The sequence below is a fragment of the Eriocheir sinensis genome, chromosome 16 (assembly GCF_024679095.1).
Source record: "Eriocheir sinensis breed Jianghai 21 chromosome 16, ASM2467909v1, whole genome shotgun sequence".
Taxonomy (NCBI): domain Eukaryota; kingdom Metazoa; phylum Arthropoda; class Malacostraca; order Decapoda; family Varunidae; genus Eriocheir; species Eriocheir sinensis.
In genome coordinates this window covers 13,350,674-13,369,140 of record NC_066524.1, presented here as the reverse complement: position 1 = coordinate 13,369,140, position 18,467 = coordinate 13,350,674, and the positions used below count along the sequence as shown (strand labels likewise).

Here is an 18,467-nt window from a genome sequence, read left to right as displayed (position 1 = left end):
AATTTTGTAAGCTCAGTTTGTAGGCTCAATTTTGTAGGCTCAGTTTGTAGGCTCAATTTTGTAGGCTCAGTTTGTAGGCTCAATTTTGTAGGCTCAGTTTGTAGGCTCAGTTTGTAGGCTCAATTTCTTGGCTCAATTTTGTAGGCTCAGTTTATAGGCTCAGTTTGTAGGCTCAATTTTGTAAGCTCAGTTTGTTGGCTCAGTTTTGTTGGCTCAGTTTTGTTGGCTCAATTTTGTAAGCTCAGTTTGTAGGCTCAGTTTTGTAGGCTCAATTTGTAGGCTCAATTTTGTTGGCTCAGTTTTGTAGGCTCAGTTTGTAGGCTCAATTTGTAGGCTCAGTTTTGTAGGCTCAGTTTTGTAGGCTCAGTTTGTAGGCTCAGTTTTGTAGACTCAGTTTTGTAGGCTCAATTTGTAGGCTCAGTTTTGTAGGCTCAATTTTGTAGGCTCAGTTTTGTAGGCTCAGTTTGTAGGCTTAGTTTTGTAGGCTCAATTTTGTAGGCTCAATTTCTAGGCTCAATTTCTAGGCTCAATTTTTAGGCTCAGTTTGTAGGCTTAATTTCTAGGCTCAATTTTTATGCTCAGTTTGTAGGCTCAATTTTTAGGCTCAATTTTTGTCGGCTCAATTTTGTAGGCTCAGTTTGTAGGCTCAATTTGTAGGCTCAATTGTAGGCTCTGTTTTTAGGCTCAATTTTGTAGGCTCAATTTGTAGGCTCAGTTGTTAGGCTCAATTTTGTAGGCTTAGTTTGTAGGCTCAATTTTGTAGGCGCAGTTTCTAGGCTCAATAGACTCAGTGGGTGGCTGTGGGGGGGGAGGGGGGAGGGGGGGGGTGATAGGACCGGAAGTTGTCACCCCTCAAAGTGTCTCTTATCTCCCCGGGGTGATGAATGGGCCACCTCTCACCCCCCTCCCCCTTTCTCTCCCTCCTCTCTCCCCCTTTCTTCCCCTTCTCTTCTCACCCCCTTTTTCTCACACCTCCTCCTCATTTTCCCACCTCCCGCATCTTCCCTCTCCCCCCCTCGTCGTCTCCTCTCCCTCCTCTTCCTCTCTCTCCGTCCTAATCTTTTCTCACCACCTTCTCTTCTCCTTCCTTCATCTCCACCTCCTCTTCTACCTCTCCCTTTTTCCTTTCTCTTCATCCTCCTATTTTTTTCCTATCTCCTCATATTCATCATTTTCTCCTCTTTTCCCTTTCTCTCCTAATCTTTTCTCACCTTCCTTTCTTCTCCCTCCTTCACATCCTTTACATCCCACCTCTCATCTTCCCCTTTTTTTGTTTTTTACTCTTCCTTTTTCCCCATTTTCTTTTTACTTTTTTCTTCTTTTCTTCTGTTTCTTTATATTTGTAATTGTTTTGGTATTTTCCTGCATCATCATTTTTGCGTATTAATTGCTTCCTTATCCTGTCCTTTCATCTTCCCTATCTTTTTTTCTGTTTTTTTTTTCTCTTTCTGTCTGTCTCTTACGCCCACTCCCTCATTCTCACATTTTATTCCTCTTTTTGATTCATCTGTTTCTCTTCCTCTTCCTTTCCTTCTCTTTCTCTCTTCTTACCATTCTCTTTCTTTATTTTTCCCTCTTCGTCTTTTGTTATCTTTATCACTTTCCCTTCCTCTCTTCCTCTTCTTATCCACTACTCTCTCCTTTTCCTCCCTCTTTCTCTCTTTACTCCTTCATACCTTGCTCCTAGTTTCCTCTCTCCTCTCTTCCTCTCACCCTTTCTATTCCATTCTCTCCTCCTCTCTCTCTCATTCACCTCTTTCTCCTCCACCTCCTCTTCTCTCCTACTCTCCCTTACTCTCCCTCTCTTATTGTAATTCCTTCTCCTCTTTTGTCTGTTTTTTTTCTGTTCTTATACTTCAGTCTCCCTTTCTCTCCCTTTCTCCTTTACTCTCTCCTCCTCTCTCATCTTTTACTTTTCCTCTCTTCCTCCTCTTGTTTTCTGCCACGTTCTTCTCTCACCTCATTCTCCCTTTCTCTCCTTTTCTCCCTTACTCTTCCTCTTCTCTTATTGTTTACCCTCCTTCTCTTCCTCTCTCTCTTCTCCCCAACCTCATTCTCTCTTCCTCTCCCTTCCTCCTTTACTTTCCCTTTTTTTTCATCTTTTACCCTCCCTCTCTTCCTCGTCCTCCTCTCCTTTACTTCTGTCTCCACGTCCTCCCCCAACTCTCCTTCACCCCTTCCTCCTCCTCCTCCTCCTCCTCCTCCTCCTCCTTCTTCTTACCTGTCAGCCGCTTTACCTGTCCTCCCGCTCCTCGCCCTTTCATCTCATCGCTCATTACTGTCCCTCACCTGGTTGCCAAAGGTATTTTTTCTTCTTTCATGTTTTCTTTTTTCTTTTTTCTTGTTCTCTTTCTCTCCCTCTCTTTGTGTCTGTGTGTCTGGGCCTTGTTCTTATTCGTTATTGTTTTCTTGCTTTTTTTTTGTGTGTGTGTGTGCTTCTACTACTTCTGTTTGCTTTTGTTTTTGCTTGTTTGTGTTTTTGTGTTGTTTTGCTGTTTGTTTTGTTTTGTTTCTTACCACATTTTTTTAGGGTGTTTCTTTTTTTGTCCATTTTTCTTTTTTCTTATTTTTACCTTACCTTTTTGTTTGTCTCTTGTTTGTTGATTTGCTTTTATTTATCTGATGTCTTCTTTTTTTATTATTACGTTTCTTCCTTTCATTTATTTATTTCTCACTTTTTTCCCTTTTTCTCCTTCATGAACTCTTATTTTCTATCTTTCTTACTTCTTGTCTCTCCCTCTCTCTACTTCTCTCTCACTTTGCTCCCTCTCTCTCTACCCCCATCCATCCCTCTCTGTACCCCCTTCCCTCCCTCACCTTCCTTCCTTCCTTCCCACCTCATCCACTCACCCAGACATCACAGGTATTCACACACACACACACACACACACACACACACACACACACACACACACACACACACACACACACATACACACACTCATCAAGAAAACACTGGTGGGTAAAATTAGACGATTTATTGACTTTGAAAGATAAAGGATAATTTGTACAGAGCAGGAGAGCAACACGGAGGTGAATCACGCTACCTAGATAGACTTGGTGGCAGGGGCAGCGGGCCACCCTCCTCCCGACCCCCGAAATTTGGGTGGTGGTTGTTTTTTTGTTTGTTTGTTTGGGTTTGTTGATCGGTTGTTGTTTGCAGGGGGAGGTGGAGTGTGTGTTTGTGTTTGTTGTTGTTGTTTTAAGTACTTCAGTCACCATCATCATCACCATTATCATCAACCTGAACCTCGAAATCTTGGTTGTTTTTGTTGCTGTTTTTGTTTGGGTTGTTTGGATGAGTTTTGTCTTGATTGGGGGGATGTGGAGATTGTGTTTGTGTGTTTTTGTTGTTTTAAGTACTTCCCTCACCATCATCACCATCATCATCATCATTATCATCCCGAACCTCGAAATCTTGGTTGTTTTTGTTTTTTTCTTAGTTGGTTGTTTGGATGAGTTTTGTCTTGATTGGGGGAGGTGGAGATTGTGTTTGCGTTTGTTGTTGTTGTTTTAAGTACTTCCCTCACCATCATCACCATCATCATCATCATCATCCCGAACCTCGAAATCTTGGTTGTTTTTGTTGTTTTCTTAGTTGGTTGTTTGGATGAGTTTTGTCTTGCTTGGGGGGATGTGGAGATTGTGTTTGTGTGTTTTTGTTTTAAGGGCTACCCTCATCATCCTCCCGAGTCCCGAAATGTAGGTGGTGGTTGATTTTTTCTTGGTTGGTTGGTTGAATGGGTTGTGATTTGCTGGGGGGGAAGGGGGAGTGTGTGTGTGTGTGTGTGTGTGTGTGTGTGTGTGTGTGTGTGTGTGTGTGTGTGTGTGTGAGTGTGTGTTTTAAGTACTACCCTCTCTTTTGTTTTAAGTACTTCCCTCTTTTTTGCCTTTCTTTTCTCTCTTTATTGATTAACTTCGCTTTTTCTTTCTTTCTACGTATATTTCTTGTTTTCTTTTTGTCTTTCTAACTTCCTATTTATATATCTACTTTCTTTTTCTTTGTCTATCTTTCTATCAATCTACTTATCTACATTTTTTCTTTATTTATCTACATTCCTCTTCCTTTCTTGCTTTCGTTCGTTCTCTCTCTCTCTCTCTCTCTCTCTCTCTCTCTCTCTCTCTCTCTCTCTCTCTCTCTCTCTCTCTCTCTCTCTCTCTCTCTCTCTCTCTCTCTCTCTCTCTCTCTCTCTCTCTCTCTCTCTCTCTCTCTCTCTCGTGTATCTTCTCGGGAAATAAATCAGTTTTTATCTCTGGAAATAGACACGTTTATCTTATCTTCACGCTACATACAAACATACAGATATACACATCTACTTTTACAGCGGTCTTCTCGTCTCTACCTTTCATCGTGTCTGTCTTTCTGTCTCGCATTTTCGTTCATAGTTTTATCACTGTCTGTCATCACCGGAAGTCGAGTCGCTCGTGTGGCGTCGTCGCGTCTCGAACTGGTCATTGGTCAAGTTCTCGTCTCGTTCTCGTGATGAACACTGGCAAAAGTCAAGGGAGTCCTGCTTCAGGGAGACGCTTCACAAATGTCTCCCTCATGATGTGTGTGTGTGTGTGTGTGTGTCGGGGGGTAATGGGGGCCTGGTGGGTGTGGGAGGAGAGTGGCTGCGCTGGGTGAGTCGTGTGACTGTGCACTTCCCGAGGCGTGAGGGGAGGGGGGTCCCTGGGGTGGCGGCGACGGGCTGCTGGGCGTCGCGGGGTGGGTGGGAGGTGGGTGGGTTTGGCGTGCCCCGTGGCGGGCGTGGCGGAGGTCCAGTCTGGCGGACAGTCTGTGGCGTCGGCAGCCCGCGGCGGCGGGCCCCAGGGTGAGGGGGAGGCTCGCGTCACATTGACACATATGATACACTGTACACCTACACATCCAGTCACCAGAGAGACATCCAACATGAACGAGGCGCGGCGCGCGGCCCGGGGCGGCGGGGGGCGCTGCCCTTGGGACAGCCGCCTGGCGAGCCGCACGGAGGAGCCGAGGGAGCCGGCTGGGCCACGCGCCCTCCCGGCTGCCCGGACCGGGCCGTGGCAGACCAGGGCAGGCTGCGACAGGCTGCAGGTGTGGGTGCCGGGCAGGGCGCCTCGTGGCCCGCGGCTCCTCGGGGGCGAGGGAATCTCCACAGATTTGGTTTAGGAAGGTCTTCTTAGAAGAACATGAGAAGCGAGTGTTTGTGTGACGAAGCGTGTTGACGCCGCTGAGTTACAGACTAAGAGATATGGAAACGCTGGAATCCCCGCCGGCCGCGGCCCGGCGGGCGTAAGTGCTACACTGACGTATCATATCAATAAATAGACTGGCAATATAAAGAACTTTGTTTGTAATGCTTGAAGCAAGTCACTGCGCCGGACCTCACAAAGTCTGCACGCACGGGCGGCGGCGGCTGCGGTGGCGCGCGGCCCAGCGGTAGGGCGGCCCCGCCTGGCCGCTGCCGGGTGGGCGCCGCCCCGGCAGCCACTAGTACAGTTCCTGGTAGGTCTGGCCGCCGGGACTGTGGCCGCCCTTACCGCTCGCCGCGTCCTCAAACTCCTCCTCCTCTTCCTCCGCCGCCTCCTCCTTCTTGTCGGGGGAGTGGCTGGCGAGGGCGCCGGCCAGGGAGCTGGGCGAGCGCATGCCCAGGAACATGGAGTCGTCCTGGCTGGAGGCTTGGTCGTCAGTGCTGAAGAGAGACTCGTCCTCCACCTCCTCCCCCGCCGCGGGGAAGGAGAGTAGCGGGAAGGCGCCCTGGCCCATGAGGGGATGAGGGAGGCCGCCGGGGGACGTGGAGGAGGACGAGGCGTGGTCCTCCATGAGCAGCGGGCGCGAGAAGGGCTGCTGGAGGGGCAGGAGCATCTGGGCGGCCAGCGGGGGCGGCTGCGGCAGGTGAGCGTCAGCCTGCGAGGACAGGTGTCAGAACATCTGCTGGTACGAGATCTGCGAGCTGTTCCCTTCCTCGGGGCTCATGGCGGAGGGCGGCACCGAGGGCGTGTTCGGGTACTCCCCCGCCGAGCTCTCGCCGCCCTGCTGGCTGTCGCCCAGGCCGCCCTCGCCGCCGGACAGCGCCTTGGGGTCTTTGGAAACCATTTGTCGCCGCCACTTCGCCCGGGCGTTCTGGAACCACACCTGGGGAAGAGAACAAGGGTTAGTCAGTCAGCCAGGAGCCCCAGCCACGCGCACCACAGAATAAACTCCACAACTCAACAGCCCATCCAGCCACACAAAATAAAGCGTTATCTGCCGGGCGGCGCGCGTGACAAACACACACAAAACCCTTCCCGGCCACTCCACTCGGCGCGCCGCTCCTGCAGACGTATCGATTGTCGGCGCTGAAAAATGCGAAAACGCTAAAGTAGTTCTCGAGGCTGCAAAGGGAAGAATTTACTCTTGTCATGTGAAGGAGCTCTCGGGACGGCGCGGGGCCCTTGGGGGAACAAAGGGCGGCGGGGCGAGGGGCGACACAACAAGGGCAGCAGATGTGTGTGTGGCCGAGGAGAGCAGACAAGATAATGGCGGGGAGCGGCGGTGACTCGACCAGACAATGAAAGATTCGGAGGCAGGAGAGGAACGGAACACAAGAGGAGGACGACGAAGTATACAAAACAAATACGAAAGCAAACCAAACGCAGACAAACCCTCCAATCTTTCCCTTTCCGTAGTGTTTACTTTACTTTCACACGATATGAACCCCATGAAATATAAACCCCAATACCTAACCTAACCTAACCTAACCTAACCTTCCCAATTGAGCCTCCCCATGACACCCTCCCCCGTCTACCCCGCATCCCCACCTTCCCCAAACGAGAGTAAGAGTACCTCAGGGGAAGAATAGAGGAGGACCCTGAGAAAGAGGTACTTCAGCTCTCCTCTCCCTAACGCCTTTTACTCCTTCCTGTCTTCCCTCTCCACCCCAACTGCCTCTCTCTCCCTCCCTCTTTCTCTTCTTTCCCATTCCTAGACAAATGGAAGAGTAGCTAAGAGGACCAAGAGGAGGAGTAAAAGAGGAGGACATAGAAAGGAAACAAAACATTCTCCTCTTTTCTCCTCCCTGTCAATTCCTCTTGCTTCAGTCACTCCTCTTTTTACCCAATGCGTATTAACCAAGAGGAAAGAGGACTGGAAGACTCATCCTTCTCCTATCCTTTTCCCTTCCCTTTCCTTCCCTTCTTTTCTCCCTTCACCCTTCCATTCCTTCTTTCCTTTCTCTTTCCGTTCTCTTCCCTTTCCTTCTCTACCCTTTTCTTCACGTTCCCTTCCCTTCCCTTTTCTTCCCATTCCCTACCCGTTCCCTTCCCTTCCCTTCACGTCATTCCTTCACATCCTCCTTCAGCACTCTTTCCCTTCACTTCCCTTCTCTTCCTTCCTTTCCCTTCCCTCCCTCCCCTTCAGCCCCTTCATCCATACTCATTCCCCTCCTTCCCTCATCTCTCTCCCTTCCTTGCCATTACCCAGACTCATCTCCCTCCCTTCCCTTCCTACCTACCTCTCCTCTCTCCCTCCCTCCCTTCATCCTTTTCCTCAAACTCTACATAAATGATCTGGTTTCAGTTCCTCGAAGCGTCCATTCCCCTAAAACAACACTAAACGAACCTTGAAGAGAACACACAAGTCCCTACCCTTTCCCTCCATTCCCAAGACTCATAATACCTCAGAGCCTTAACGGGGACCACCAGAGGCACACACAGGCCCTTGTAAGTGGCCGTAAATAAGGGGTGATTTCCTAAGGGCGTGAGGAAGATATTATGGGACCGTTGGACACCTGGATCTACCGCAGGGCGTGATGTTGATGTCTCCTGTGTTGCTGTTTTGTTTCTTGCTTGTTAAGGTGAATACGTGGAAGGGTTTGTCTCTTCTGAGTGTTGAGATGACGAGGAGGAGGAGGTGGTAGAAGGGAGGGAGGAGGAAGGAGAGGAGCACGAGGAGGAATAGAAGGGTGACTAAAACAAGATTAGCAGAAATAGAAAAAGAAATGGAAGAAAAAAGGACGAGTAAGAAGGGGTTGAGCAGGACCAGAAGGAGGAAAAGGAGGACGAGAAGGAGGTGGTATAAAGGAGGGAGGAGGAAGGAGAAGAGTAGAAGGAGGAGGAGGAGGAGGGGGACTACAACAAGATTAGCAAAAATAGAAAAAGAAATGGAAGAAAAGAGGAAGAGTAAGAGGAGGATTAGCAAGACCAGAAGGAGGAAAAGGAGAACGAGAAGCAGATCAACAACGACAAGAACAAGATGAGAAGGAAAATATGAAAGTTTAAAATGAAGAGTAAGCACCAGGAAAGTATTGTGAAAAGAGTGGAAGTTGAAGGAAAAAGAGAACCGGAGAAACGAATGAAGGTGAAAGGGAGAAAAAGAAATTAGAGAAAAGAATCAGGAAAACATGAAGGAAAACAGCAGAGAAGAAAGAAGAAAAAGACTCGTAAATAAGATCAAAGTTTACAGCAGACGAGGAAAAGAAGGAAAGAAGAAAAATTACGGAAACGAAACAGGAAAACCGTAAAAATAAGAGGAAAATAAAGGAAAGGATTGAGGTACTGGCAAGAATAAGGAAGAAGAGGAATAGGGAAAGGAAAATTTGGAAGAATCAAAGAAAGAACGGCAAAAAAGAGATGAACGAAAGGGGAAAAAGAATAGGATCTTTCGCAACTAATGAAGGAAGAGGAAGAGGAGGAGCAGGAGGGAATAAAAAAAAGAAATAGAAGAGAAAATGTTAAAAGGTTGAAGAAAATGAAAAACAGAACAAAAGAGGAACGAGACAAAGATTTTACGAATGTCAGAGAGAGAGAGAGATACACGCTGACGGCGGTGGACAGTTAGTTACGGATTCTGTGCACCACAAAAACACTGCCAGACACATGCACACACACACACACACACACACACACACACACACACACACACACACACACAGAACCGAGGTGGGCACACACACACACATCTTTTCCTATTTACTTGTCTCTGTGTGTGTGTCTGTGTGTGTGTGTGTGTGTGTGTGTGTGTGTGTGTGTGTGTGTGTACATATTGACGTTCTGCCCGGAAACTGGGAGAAGAATTGCTCTGTGTATATATATATTTTTTGTTTTATCTCTCTCTCTCTCTCTCTCTCTCTCTCTCTCTCTCTCTCTCTCTCTCTCTCTCTCTCTCTCTCTCTCTCTGGTTTATTTCCTTTGAATACAAAATACTGAGAGAGAGAGAGAGAGAGAGAGAGAGAGAGAGAGAGAGATGTCGTTCTGTGATCTTAAGACACCAAAGAGAAAGATAAATGCTAACACCTCCTCCTCCTCCTCCTCCTCCTCCTCCTCCTCCTCCTCCTCCTCTCCTTCCTTCTTTGTGGCATCTAAGGAGTAAAATGTATCAAGTCGACTCCTTTTGGCACTATTTTTGCTTAATAACTGAGGGGAGGTGTGACAGCTCTCTCTCTCTCTCTCTCTCTCTCTCTCTCTCTCTCTCTCTCTCTCTCTCTCTCTCTCTCTCTCTCTCTCTCTCTCTCTCTCTCTCTCTCTCTCTCTCTCTCTCACAGTATTTCGTATTCAAAGGAAAGAGAGAGAGAGAGAGAGAGAGAGAGAGAGAGAAAATCATCATCATCATCATTATCATCATCATCTTTTTCATTACCTCTTATGTTATATTATTTTCCCTCTAATTCAAATCACTATTATAATTTCCTGGTTTTTCTTAACGTATTCGAAATGCTGATTTTGAGGAGTACAATCAAATTTTTCGTTCCATTTCAATTGACTTTTTTTTTCAATTCGTCGGCGCCTCAAATGTCACCGGATTGCGTTCACATGACGCGCCGTTTCTGCTATGAACTTCTTTTCAATAGTGAGTTTTATTTCCGTTGACCTGGAACAAACACAAATAAATAAATAAATAAATAAATAAATAACCAAATAAATAAAATAGAGATAAAATAGATGAGGATAAGTAGATAGAAACAGAGACAGATAGAGATAAATATATAGAGATAATTAGATGAATGGATACAGACAGATAGATAGAAAGATAGATATATAGTAGATTGAGTGATTGATGGAGAGAGATGGAGAGATAGATAGATTGGTAGAAAGAAAAAATAAACCAAACCCAAATAAGACCGGAGAGAGAGAGAGAGAGAGAGAGAGAGAGAGAGAGAGAGAGAGAAAGATAAGGAGGAAAATAACGAGGGAGAAGGAGGAAAAGAGGAGAAAAGGAAAGATAGAAATAGAGAAAAATGGTGATAAATATAGGAAAGTACGATAAAACAAGAAATGAGACGATATAATGAGATACCAGAGAGAGAGAGAGAGAGAGAGAGAGAGAGACAAACCCAGCATCAATACAATTCCCAGTCACTCGGAGCGCAACTTTCTCCCGAGGAACCAAAACAAAAGAGGAAAAAACGAGAAAAAGTAAAGAAATAAAAGAGTTGGATCCTTTAGAGCAAGTCATCGAGGCGTGAACACGAGGCGATCGAGGTCGCGTCACGTTCACGTCACGTTTCTGTTACGTCACGAAGGTAATGTCAGGTCAGGGGAAAAAATAAAGAAGGTAAAAGTCGATTAAGGTCACCAGGTATATTTTAATTAGCGTGACCAGGTGTTTCCGTGAGTGTGTCTGACAGGTAGTTTGCTTTGTTATAGAGTGTTTCAGTGTTTCAGTGTTTTAATTTAGTGTTTCGGTGTTCAAGTGTTTCATCTGATTACGTCAAAGGATTATATTCAATGTGTTTTTGTTCGTGTTTCGTTAAGTATGTTTCGTTTTTCAAGTGTGTTTCGTTTTTCAAGTGTGTTTCGTTAAGGGTGTTTCGTTTTTCAAGTGTGTGTCGTTTTTCAAGTGTGTTTCGTTTTTCAAGTGTGTTTCGTTTTTCAAGTGTTTCGTTTTTCAAGTGTTTCGTTTTTCAAGTGTGTTTCGTTAAGTGTGTTTCGTTTTTCAAGTGTGTTTCGTTTTTCAAGTGTGTTTCGTTTTTCAAGTGTGTTTCGTTTTTCAAGTGTTTCGTTTTTCAAGTGTGTTTCGTTTTTCAAGTGTGTTTCGTTTTTCAAGTGTGTGTCGTTTTTCAAGTGTGTTTCGTTTTTCAAGTGTTTCGTTTTTCAAGTGTGTTTCGTTTTTCAAGTGTGTTTCGTTTTTCAAGTGTTTCGTTTTTCAAGTGTGTTTCGTTTTTCAAGTGTGTTTCGTTTTTCAAGTGTGTTTCGTTTTTCAAGTGTGTTTCGTTTTTCAAGTGTGTTTAATTTTTCAAGTGTGTTTCGTTTTTCAAGTGTTTCGTTTTTCAAGTGTGTTTCGTTTTTCAAGTGTCTCGTTTTTCATGTGTTTCGTTTTTCAAGTGTTTCGTTTTTCAAGTGTGTTTCGTTTTTCAAGTGTGTTTCGTTTTTCAAGTGTGTTTCGTTTTTCAAGTGTGTTTCGTTTTTCAAGTGTGTTTCGTTTTTCAAGTGTTTCGTTTTTCAAGTGTGTTTCGTTTTTCAAGTGTGTTTCGTTTTTCAAGTGTGTTTCGTTTTTCAAGTGTGTTTCGTTTTTCAAGTGTTTCGTTTTTCAAGTGTGTTTCGTTTTTCAAGTGTGTTTCGTTTTTCAAGTGTTTCGTTTTTCAAGTGTGTTTCGTTTTTCAAGTGTGTTTCGTTCTTCAAGTGAGTTTCGTTTTTGAGTGAGTTGTTTCAGGATTTTTTCAAGTGTTTCGTTTTAAGTTTCGTTTTTGAGTGAGTTGTTTCAGCTTTTTTCGTGTTTCGTTGAGACAAGTTTCGTTTTAGTGTGGTTCGTTTTCATTAATCAGTAAGCTTTTTCAATTGTTTCGTTCAAGTGTTTCATTCAAGTTTGATTCGTTTTTAGATGATTACTTTGTTTTTTTCAAGTGTTTCATTCAAGTTTGTTTCGTTTTTAGATGATTACTTTGTTTTTTTCAAGTGTTTCATCCAAGTATGTTTCGTTTTTAAGCGGTTAGTTTCTTTTTTTTTTTTTTCGTTCAGGTGTTTTGATTTAAGCCTTTTAAGGGATTATTTTCAGTCTTTTTTTCAGATGTTTCGTTCAAGTATGTTTCGTTGTAAGTGAAGTGGTTCGTGAGTCGCTTCGTGTGTGTGTGTGTGTGTGTGTGTGTGTGTGTGTGTGTTCACCTTTCGGCCTTCCCTTTTCCATGCAGGTGTAGCCCGTCGTTAATTAGGCTGTTGTTGTTATTCTTTCCCGGTAATGAGGCGCCCCTTTTAGGCTGTTTGCGCTGCGGCCTAATTGTTGTCGAGGGCTTCCATTGATGGGCTTATTATTATTATGGTTATTTTTTTTTTTTAGTTTATTGATATTTTTTGTGTAATTTTAAGTAAGAGTCTGGTTGTTTTTTTAGAGAGATGCTAAACTTGTCTCGTTATTTACTCTTCCTGTTCTTATTTTTACATATTATTCTTGTTATTTGTTTCTACTTCTCTCATTTTCTTTTATTTTTTGTATCTTTTTTTCATTCCTTCCTTCTTGCTCTTCGCCTCCACCTCTTTCTCCTCTTCCTTCATCATTATCGTTATCATCATCTTTATCAGTGTTCTGTCTCTATCTACCTATCTATCTATATCTCTCCCCAAAAAATATCAGAAACAACAACAATAAAAAAGTCCTTAATGAAACTCAAATTTGTACTTTCCCATCACCAGCGTTTTTGCATCCTTTCTTACCCTTTCTCTCCATTCCTTTTTTCCTTCCTTCCTTTCGTTACTTTTTCCCTCCCTCTTATTAACGTGGCGAGAGGCGTCATCGAAGGAGGGAGCAAGAAGTGCGTAGCTGCGTATATTTTTGCCAACCTTTGAATGATCGTTAGTTGGTTAGCCACTTAGCAGGTTGTTAAGTGGCACGCTCTGGGCTTAATTGACGCTTATGAATGGCGGTGACAAGTGACAGCAGGAAGACCAGGAGGAGGAGGAGGAGGAAGAGGAGGAGGAGGAGGAGGAGGAGGATATATAAAGCAAAATAATGGAAGTGAAACGGAGACGACAACTCTGATGCAAATATGTACCTCTCCTCCTCCTCCTCCTCCTCCTCCTCCTCCTCACATCTAAGCCTGTCACGCCCCTTATATCACTGACACATCTTGAGGTGTCGTAAGGGGAGAGGGGAGAAGAGGGAGGAAGAAGGGGGAGTAAAGGGAAGAGGATGGATGGGGAGGGAAGGGTGGGTGAAGAGATCTTGGTTGTGAGGGGGACAGTGACGAGGGGAGAGGGGAAGGGAGAGAGAGAGAGAGGGGAGGAAAGGGAGGGAAAGGGAGAGGGGAAGAGGAAGTGAGAGTGAACGACTTCTGAACACACACACACACACACACACACACACACACACACACACACACACACACACACACACGGAGGGGCGGACTTTGCAATGCTCTGAGTTTTATATGTGTGTGTGTGTGTGTGTGTGTGTGTGTGTGTGTGTGTGTGTGTGTGTGTTGCGGGGCGGATGGGCCAAGTTTTTTTTTTTTTTCCTTTTTTTTCCTTGTTTTTTTTTTTCTTCCTCTTGTTTCTTTTCTAGCTCGCTTCCCTTCGTTTTCAGCTTCTTCGGTTTGTTTTCTCGAAGGATTAATGTCTGTCTGTGGTGTAAGGAGAGAGAGAGAGAGAGAGAGAGAGACTTACATCCTGCTTTTCTTTACTTCTATATCTTATTCTCCTTCAAACCCTCTATTTATCAGTATTTTTATGTTCCTTCTTCTATTTTCTTTCCAACTCCTATTCATTTCTTCCCGTTTCTTTTCCTCCTTCCCTCCCTCCTTTCCTTCTCTTCTTCCTTCTCTTTATCTATTTTTCTCCTTCTCAACCTTTTATTACTCGTTGCTTTTCCTTCTTGTCATCTTCTCTTCCCTCTTCTTTCCCTTCCTCTTTCCCTCTCTCCCTTTCCCTCCCTCCTTCTTTCTCTCCCTTTCCCGCCCTCCTTTCGTTTTCTTGTATATGTCTATTTTCCTCCTTCTATCTTTTTTCATTATTTTTTCCGTTCCTCTCCCTACCATCTTCGTCGCCTTCTGTTTCTCTCTCCCCTTCTCTCCCTCCATCTCTTCTCTCCTTCCCTTCTCTCCTTTCCTCCCTCCATGTATTTTCTTATTTTTCCTCCTCCTTAACATCTTTTATCTTTATTTTTCCGTTCCTCTCCCTACCATCTTGTCACCTGTTTCATCCCTCCCTTCCCTTCCCTTCCCTTCCCTTCCCTCCCTTCCTCCTTCCCTTCCCTCCCTCCCTCCCCCCGTCCATCACAGGGTTATAAGTGTGAGTGTAACTTGATCCTGTAAGTCTGTAACCCAATTTCTCAGATGTGAACGAGGAAAGGAAGTGGAAAGAGAGAGGAGAGGAGGAGAAAGAAAGGAGAAGGAGGAGGAGAGGGAGAAGAAGGAGGAGGATAGGAGATGTAGCAATGGTGTTTGTGGTATGAAAAATGGAGAGAAGAAGGAAGAAGGAAGAAGACTAAGAAGGAAGAGGAGGATGAAGTGCTTGAGAAAAGAAGGAAGAGGGTGAGAAGAGAGAGGACAGAGAAGTAGAAGGTGTGTTTGTAGTGTTAAAAGTGAAGAGGAGGAGGCAAAGAAGAAGGAAGAGGAAGGAAATAAGACAAAGAAGAAGGAGGAGGAGGAAGAGGAGGAGGAGAGTAAAAAGTGTAAGATGAGAAACAAAACTAACACGAGAATTGAGAACAGGAAGAACAACAACAACAACAACAACAAGAACAAGAAGAAAAGGACGAAAAAATAAAAAATAAAAAAATGAAAAAGATAAGGCAAAAGGAGAAATAAAAACAAGGAAGAGAAAGAGAAGATAAAAAAAATGGAAGAGGAAGAGGAAGAGTCGCTTGAAGAGGAGGAGGAGGTGAAGGGGAGGGAAAGAAAAAAAAATAGACAGAAAGAAAGAAGAAGAATATGAACAAGGAAGAGGAGAAATAGCGGTTGTAGTAGAAGGAAGAAGAAGAGGAGGAGGAAGAAGATGAAGAAGAGAAGGGAAAAGAAGACCAATAACAAACAAACAAAATGACACGGAAAGAAAGAGAAAGAGGAAGAGGAGATAAAGAGATGGAGAAGGAAGAGAAGTAGCAGTAGTTGTAGGAATCAAGAGGAGCAGGAAGAAGTAAGAGGAAAAGGAAGAGGAGAAAGTCTAAGAGGAAGAGGATGAGGAGAATGTCTAAGAGGAAGAGGAGGAGGAGGAGGAGAAGAAGTAGATTTTGAAGGAAGAAAAGAATGGAGGAGAGGAAGAACAAGAACAGAAGCAAGGAAAGAATGAGACTGAAAAAAGAGAATATGAACAAGGAAGCGGAGGAAGAGACAAGTTTGAGAAGGAAGAGAAATAGGAGTAGGAGTAGGAGTCAGCAGGATCAGGAAGAAGGAAGGGCCTGAAGGAGGGCCTCACGCTTGGCTGACCCGCGAGTCCAGAGTGTTCCTGACGGCTGGGAGGCACCTCTGTCGCCAACGATCGTTATCACAGCCACAGATGTCGCCCGCGTGTGATAAATATTTACTTTATGCCCCTCCCTAACCCCCCCCCCCCATCTTCCTCCTCCTCCTCCTCTTCTTCCTCTTCCTCTTTCTTCTCCTGTTGTCATATTTTCTTCTTTCGTTGTTTGTCAGAGTTTTAAATTTTTCCGTTCACATTTTTTTCCCTTATTCTTCCTCCTCTTTACTCCTGCTCCTGTTCCTTTTCCTCTTTCTCCTCCTATTGTCATATTTTATTCTTTCGTTGTTTTTTTCAGAATTTTCATGTTTTTCGTCCACATTTTTTTCCCTATTCTTCCTCCTTATTCACCATTTTACTCCTCTCCTCCTTCTAATCTTCTTCCTTGTTCTCCTCTTTATTCTCCTACTCTTGCCCTTGACCCTTCTCCTCCTCCTCCTCCTTCTTTCTTCTTCCTCCTCTTCATTTTCCACCCTTCATTTTCTCATTTATTTTTTCTTCTGTTTCAAACCACCTCATAATTTTGATTTTACGCTTTGTTCTGCTGTTTCTTTCCCTCTTCCTCATCCTTTCCATCCTTATCTTTCTTGTTATCTTTTCCCTAATATTACTTATCTTTCTTTTTTCTTCCATATTTACTAGATTATATTTTATCGCTTCTCATAAGTTCACATGAATGGCTTGTTATTTTAGATCAAACTTTTCTGTACACGAAATTTTACGCTTTTTTTCTGCTGCTTCTTGTCTCTCATCCTCATCCTGTTGATCCTTCGTTCTCTTGTTTTTATTTATTTTCTTATATTCCTTATGATTCTTTCTTTTCCATGTTTTATTAGACTACATTCATCTCATACGTTCACATTAAAGGCTAGTTATTTTAGGCCAAACTTCATTCTGTAAACGGTATACTTTCACCAAACTTCACTCTGTATGCAGTATTTCAGATCTAACTTCATTGCGTACAAGTTATTTTTTTATCGTACTTCATTCTGTGCATGTTCCTTTCGCTCAAACTTCATTCTGTACACTTTATTTTAGACCAAACATCATTTTCTACACTGTATTAGCTCAACCTTCTCTCCGTTCACGTGTTCAAGGCTTAAACTTATCGGCAGGCGGCGTGGCGGGAGTCTTGAATTACTAATCTGTGCGTGCGGCAGGAAGGCTTAGTAGCGGGAGGGAGGCGGCGCGGAAGAGGAATGTTTTGCTGCGAGCCGAGTGGAGGGCGCCGCGCCGCATACCGCACATGCCCGAGAGTCATCTGGCGGCCACCGTGCGAAGTGTAGGATGCGGAGCGTGACCGGACAAGCCGCGCAGGCCATGGGGATAGTGTAGAAGGATGGCAGGCTGTTGTTTGTTCTGTTTTTCGCTTGTTTGACCTGCTTTTGGTGTGTGTGTTTTGTTTTGTTATTCTGGTGTTTGTTTCGTTGTTTTATTTCTAGTTTTTTTTCATCTTTTTGTCTTCTTGGCTTTCTTCATTTTCTTGTTTTCGTGTTTTAATATTTTTTTCTTTCGTTTTTTGTCTTCCTCCTTTTTTTTTCTCTTATTTATATTGTTTTTCTGTTTCTTTCTTTTTCTTTCTTTCTATATCTTTCTTTCCTTCTTCTTCTTCTTCTTCTTCTTCTTCTTCTTCTTCTTCTTCTTCATTCTAGCTCCTCCTCTTCCTTCTCCTCCTCGTTCTCCTCCTCCTCCTCCTCCTCCTCCTCCTCCTCCTCCTATTTATCCAGCTTTCATTCAAGGAAAAGAATTATTACAAGGAAGAAAAAAATGATGTAATGACGGACAACGAACCACTTAGGAGGCTTTGTGGCCGGAGGAAGAAAGGAGGAGGAGGAGGAGGAGGAGGAGGAGGAGGAGGAGGAGGAAGAGGGTTTGGGTGTATTCTGACCGCGCGCCATGCCTCTCCTCCTCCTCTTGTTTATTTTTCCTACTTCTGTTACTCCACTAAACGACACTCTGAAGAAGGGCTTAGGAGGAGGAGGAGGAGGAGGAGGAGGAAGATTTTTATACCCTTAATACTGTTGTTTTTCTTGATGTGAAGGACAGAAGATGTTTGTTTGTCCTATTTATGAGATTAACATTTTTTCTCCTTTTCTTTTTCTCTTTGTTTAATCTTTTTTTCTCTTCAGTCGTTTTATGTATTTCGTTTTCTCTCTCTCTCCGCTTATCTTTCGCTTTTATCTCACTTTTCTTTTCTCTGTTATGGGTAACTTTTATTTTTGTCTTTATCTTTATCTTCGTTCCTTTCTTTCGTGTTGTCTTTCTATCTCTCTTTCTTGTTTTCTCCTCCCATTCCATTTTTTTTCTCATTCGTGTTTTTATATATCTTGTAGTTCTTTGTTTTCATCATTAGACTTTGAACTAATTCTTTCGTTCTTTTTTCATCTTCCCTGCTTTGTTTCTTTCTATCATTTTCTTATTTTCATTTTTCATTCCATTTCCCTAGTCTGTGTCTTTCCTAGCCTCATCTCCCTCCCCCTCGCTCACCTGTCGCTCCCCTGCAGGTAAAAACTTTAATTAACCTGCGAATACCTGTGACGAGGCGTGTATCAAGATTCCTGCCTCCCTTTTTCTTCTGCATATCTTTCCTTCTATTTATCTTCTTTCTGTCATTTTCTTATTTTCATTTTTCACTCCATTTCCCAAGTTTTTGTCTTTCCTAACTATCATTCAATCATCACTACTTTCTTCTATATATCTTTCCTTGTGTCTCTCTCCCTTGTTAAACTCACTCTTTTCCTCTCGCCTTATCTCGGCCAGCCCAGTGTCGCAACAAGCTCATGAGTTGCAACACGAAAATTAATGCAAGAACGTGTTAGTTTAAGATTACGTTGTGTGTATTTAATATCTCTTACAATGGTTTATTAGTGTTATGCTTAGATTATTACCAGTAGCACACGAAGACGCGAGAAATGGTAGTAGTAGTAGTAGTAGTAGTAGTAGTAGTTGGAAGGGAAGGAGGAGAAGTGGGAGGAAAAGAAAGAGGAGGATATGGATGAAGTAAAAATGAGAATGATATGGAAAGCAAGTGGGAAAGAGTAAGAAAGAGGAAGAGGAGAATCGAAAGGAAGAAGAGGACAAGGGTAGTAGTAATAATTGTAAGAGGAGGAGGAGGAGAAGTAAGAGGAAGGAAGAGAGTA

The 18,467-nt window shown here is 43.8% G+C and overlaps 1 protein-coding gene across 6 annotated transcripts in view; it reads right to left on the bottom strand.

Annotated features, from left to right (window-relative positions):
- Positions 1-2,963: 2,963 nt before the first annotated feature.
- Positions 2,964-18,467, bottom strand: part of LOC126999320 (LIM/homeobox protein Lhx9-like) — a 161,264-nt gene continuing 145,760 nt past the window's right edge. For 4 of the 6 annotated variants that reach the window (XM_050861773.1, XM_050861775.1, XM_050861772.1 and 1 more), the window contains exon 7: positions 2,964-6,100. In XM_050861773.1, the coding sequence (XP_050717730.1) occupies positions 5,888-6,100 (213 nt within the window). In that variant the 3' untranslated portion in view covers positions 2,964-5,887. The remainder of the gene's footprint in view (positions 6,101-18,467) is intronic. The other 2 variants (XR_007753233.1, XR_007753234.1) reach the window with 2 other exon arrangements.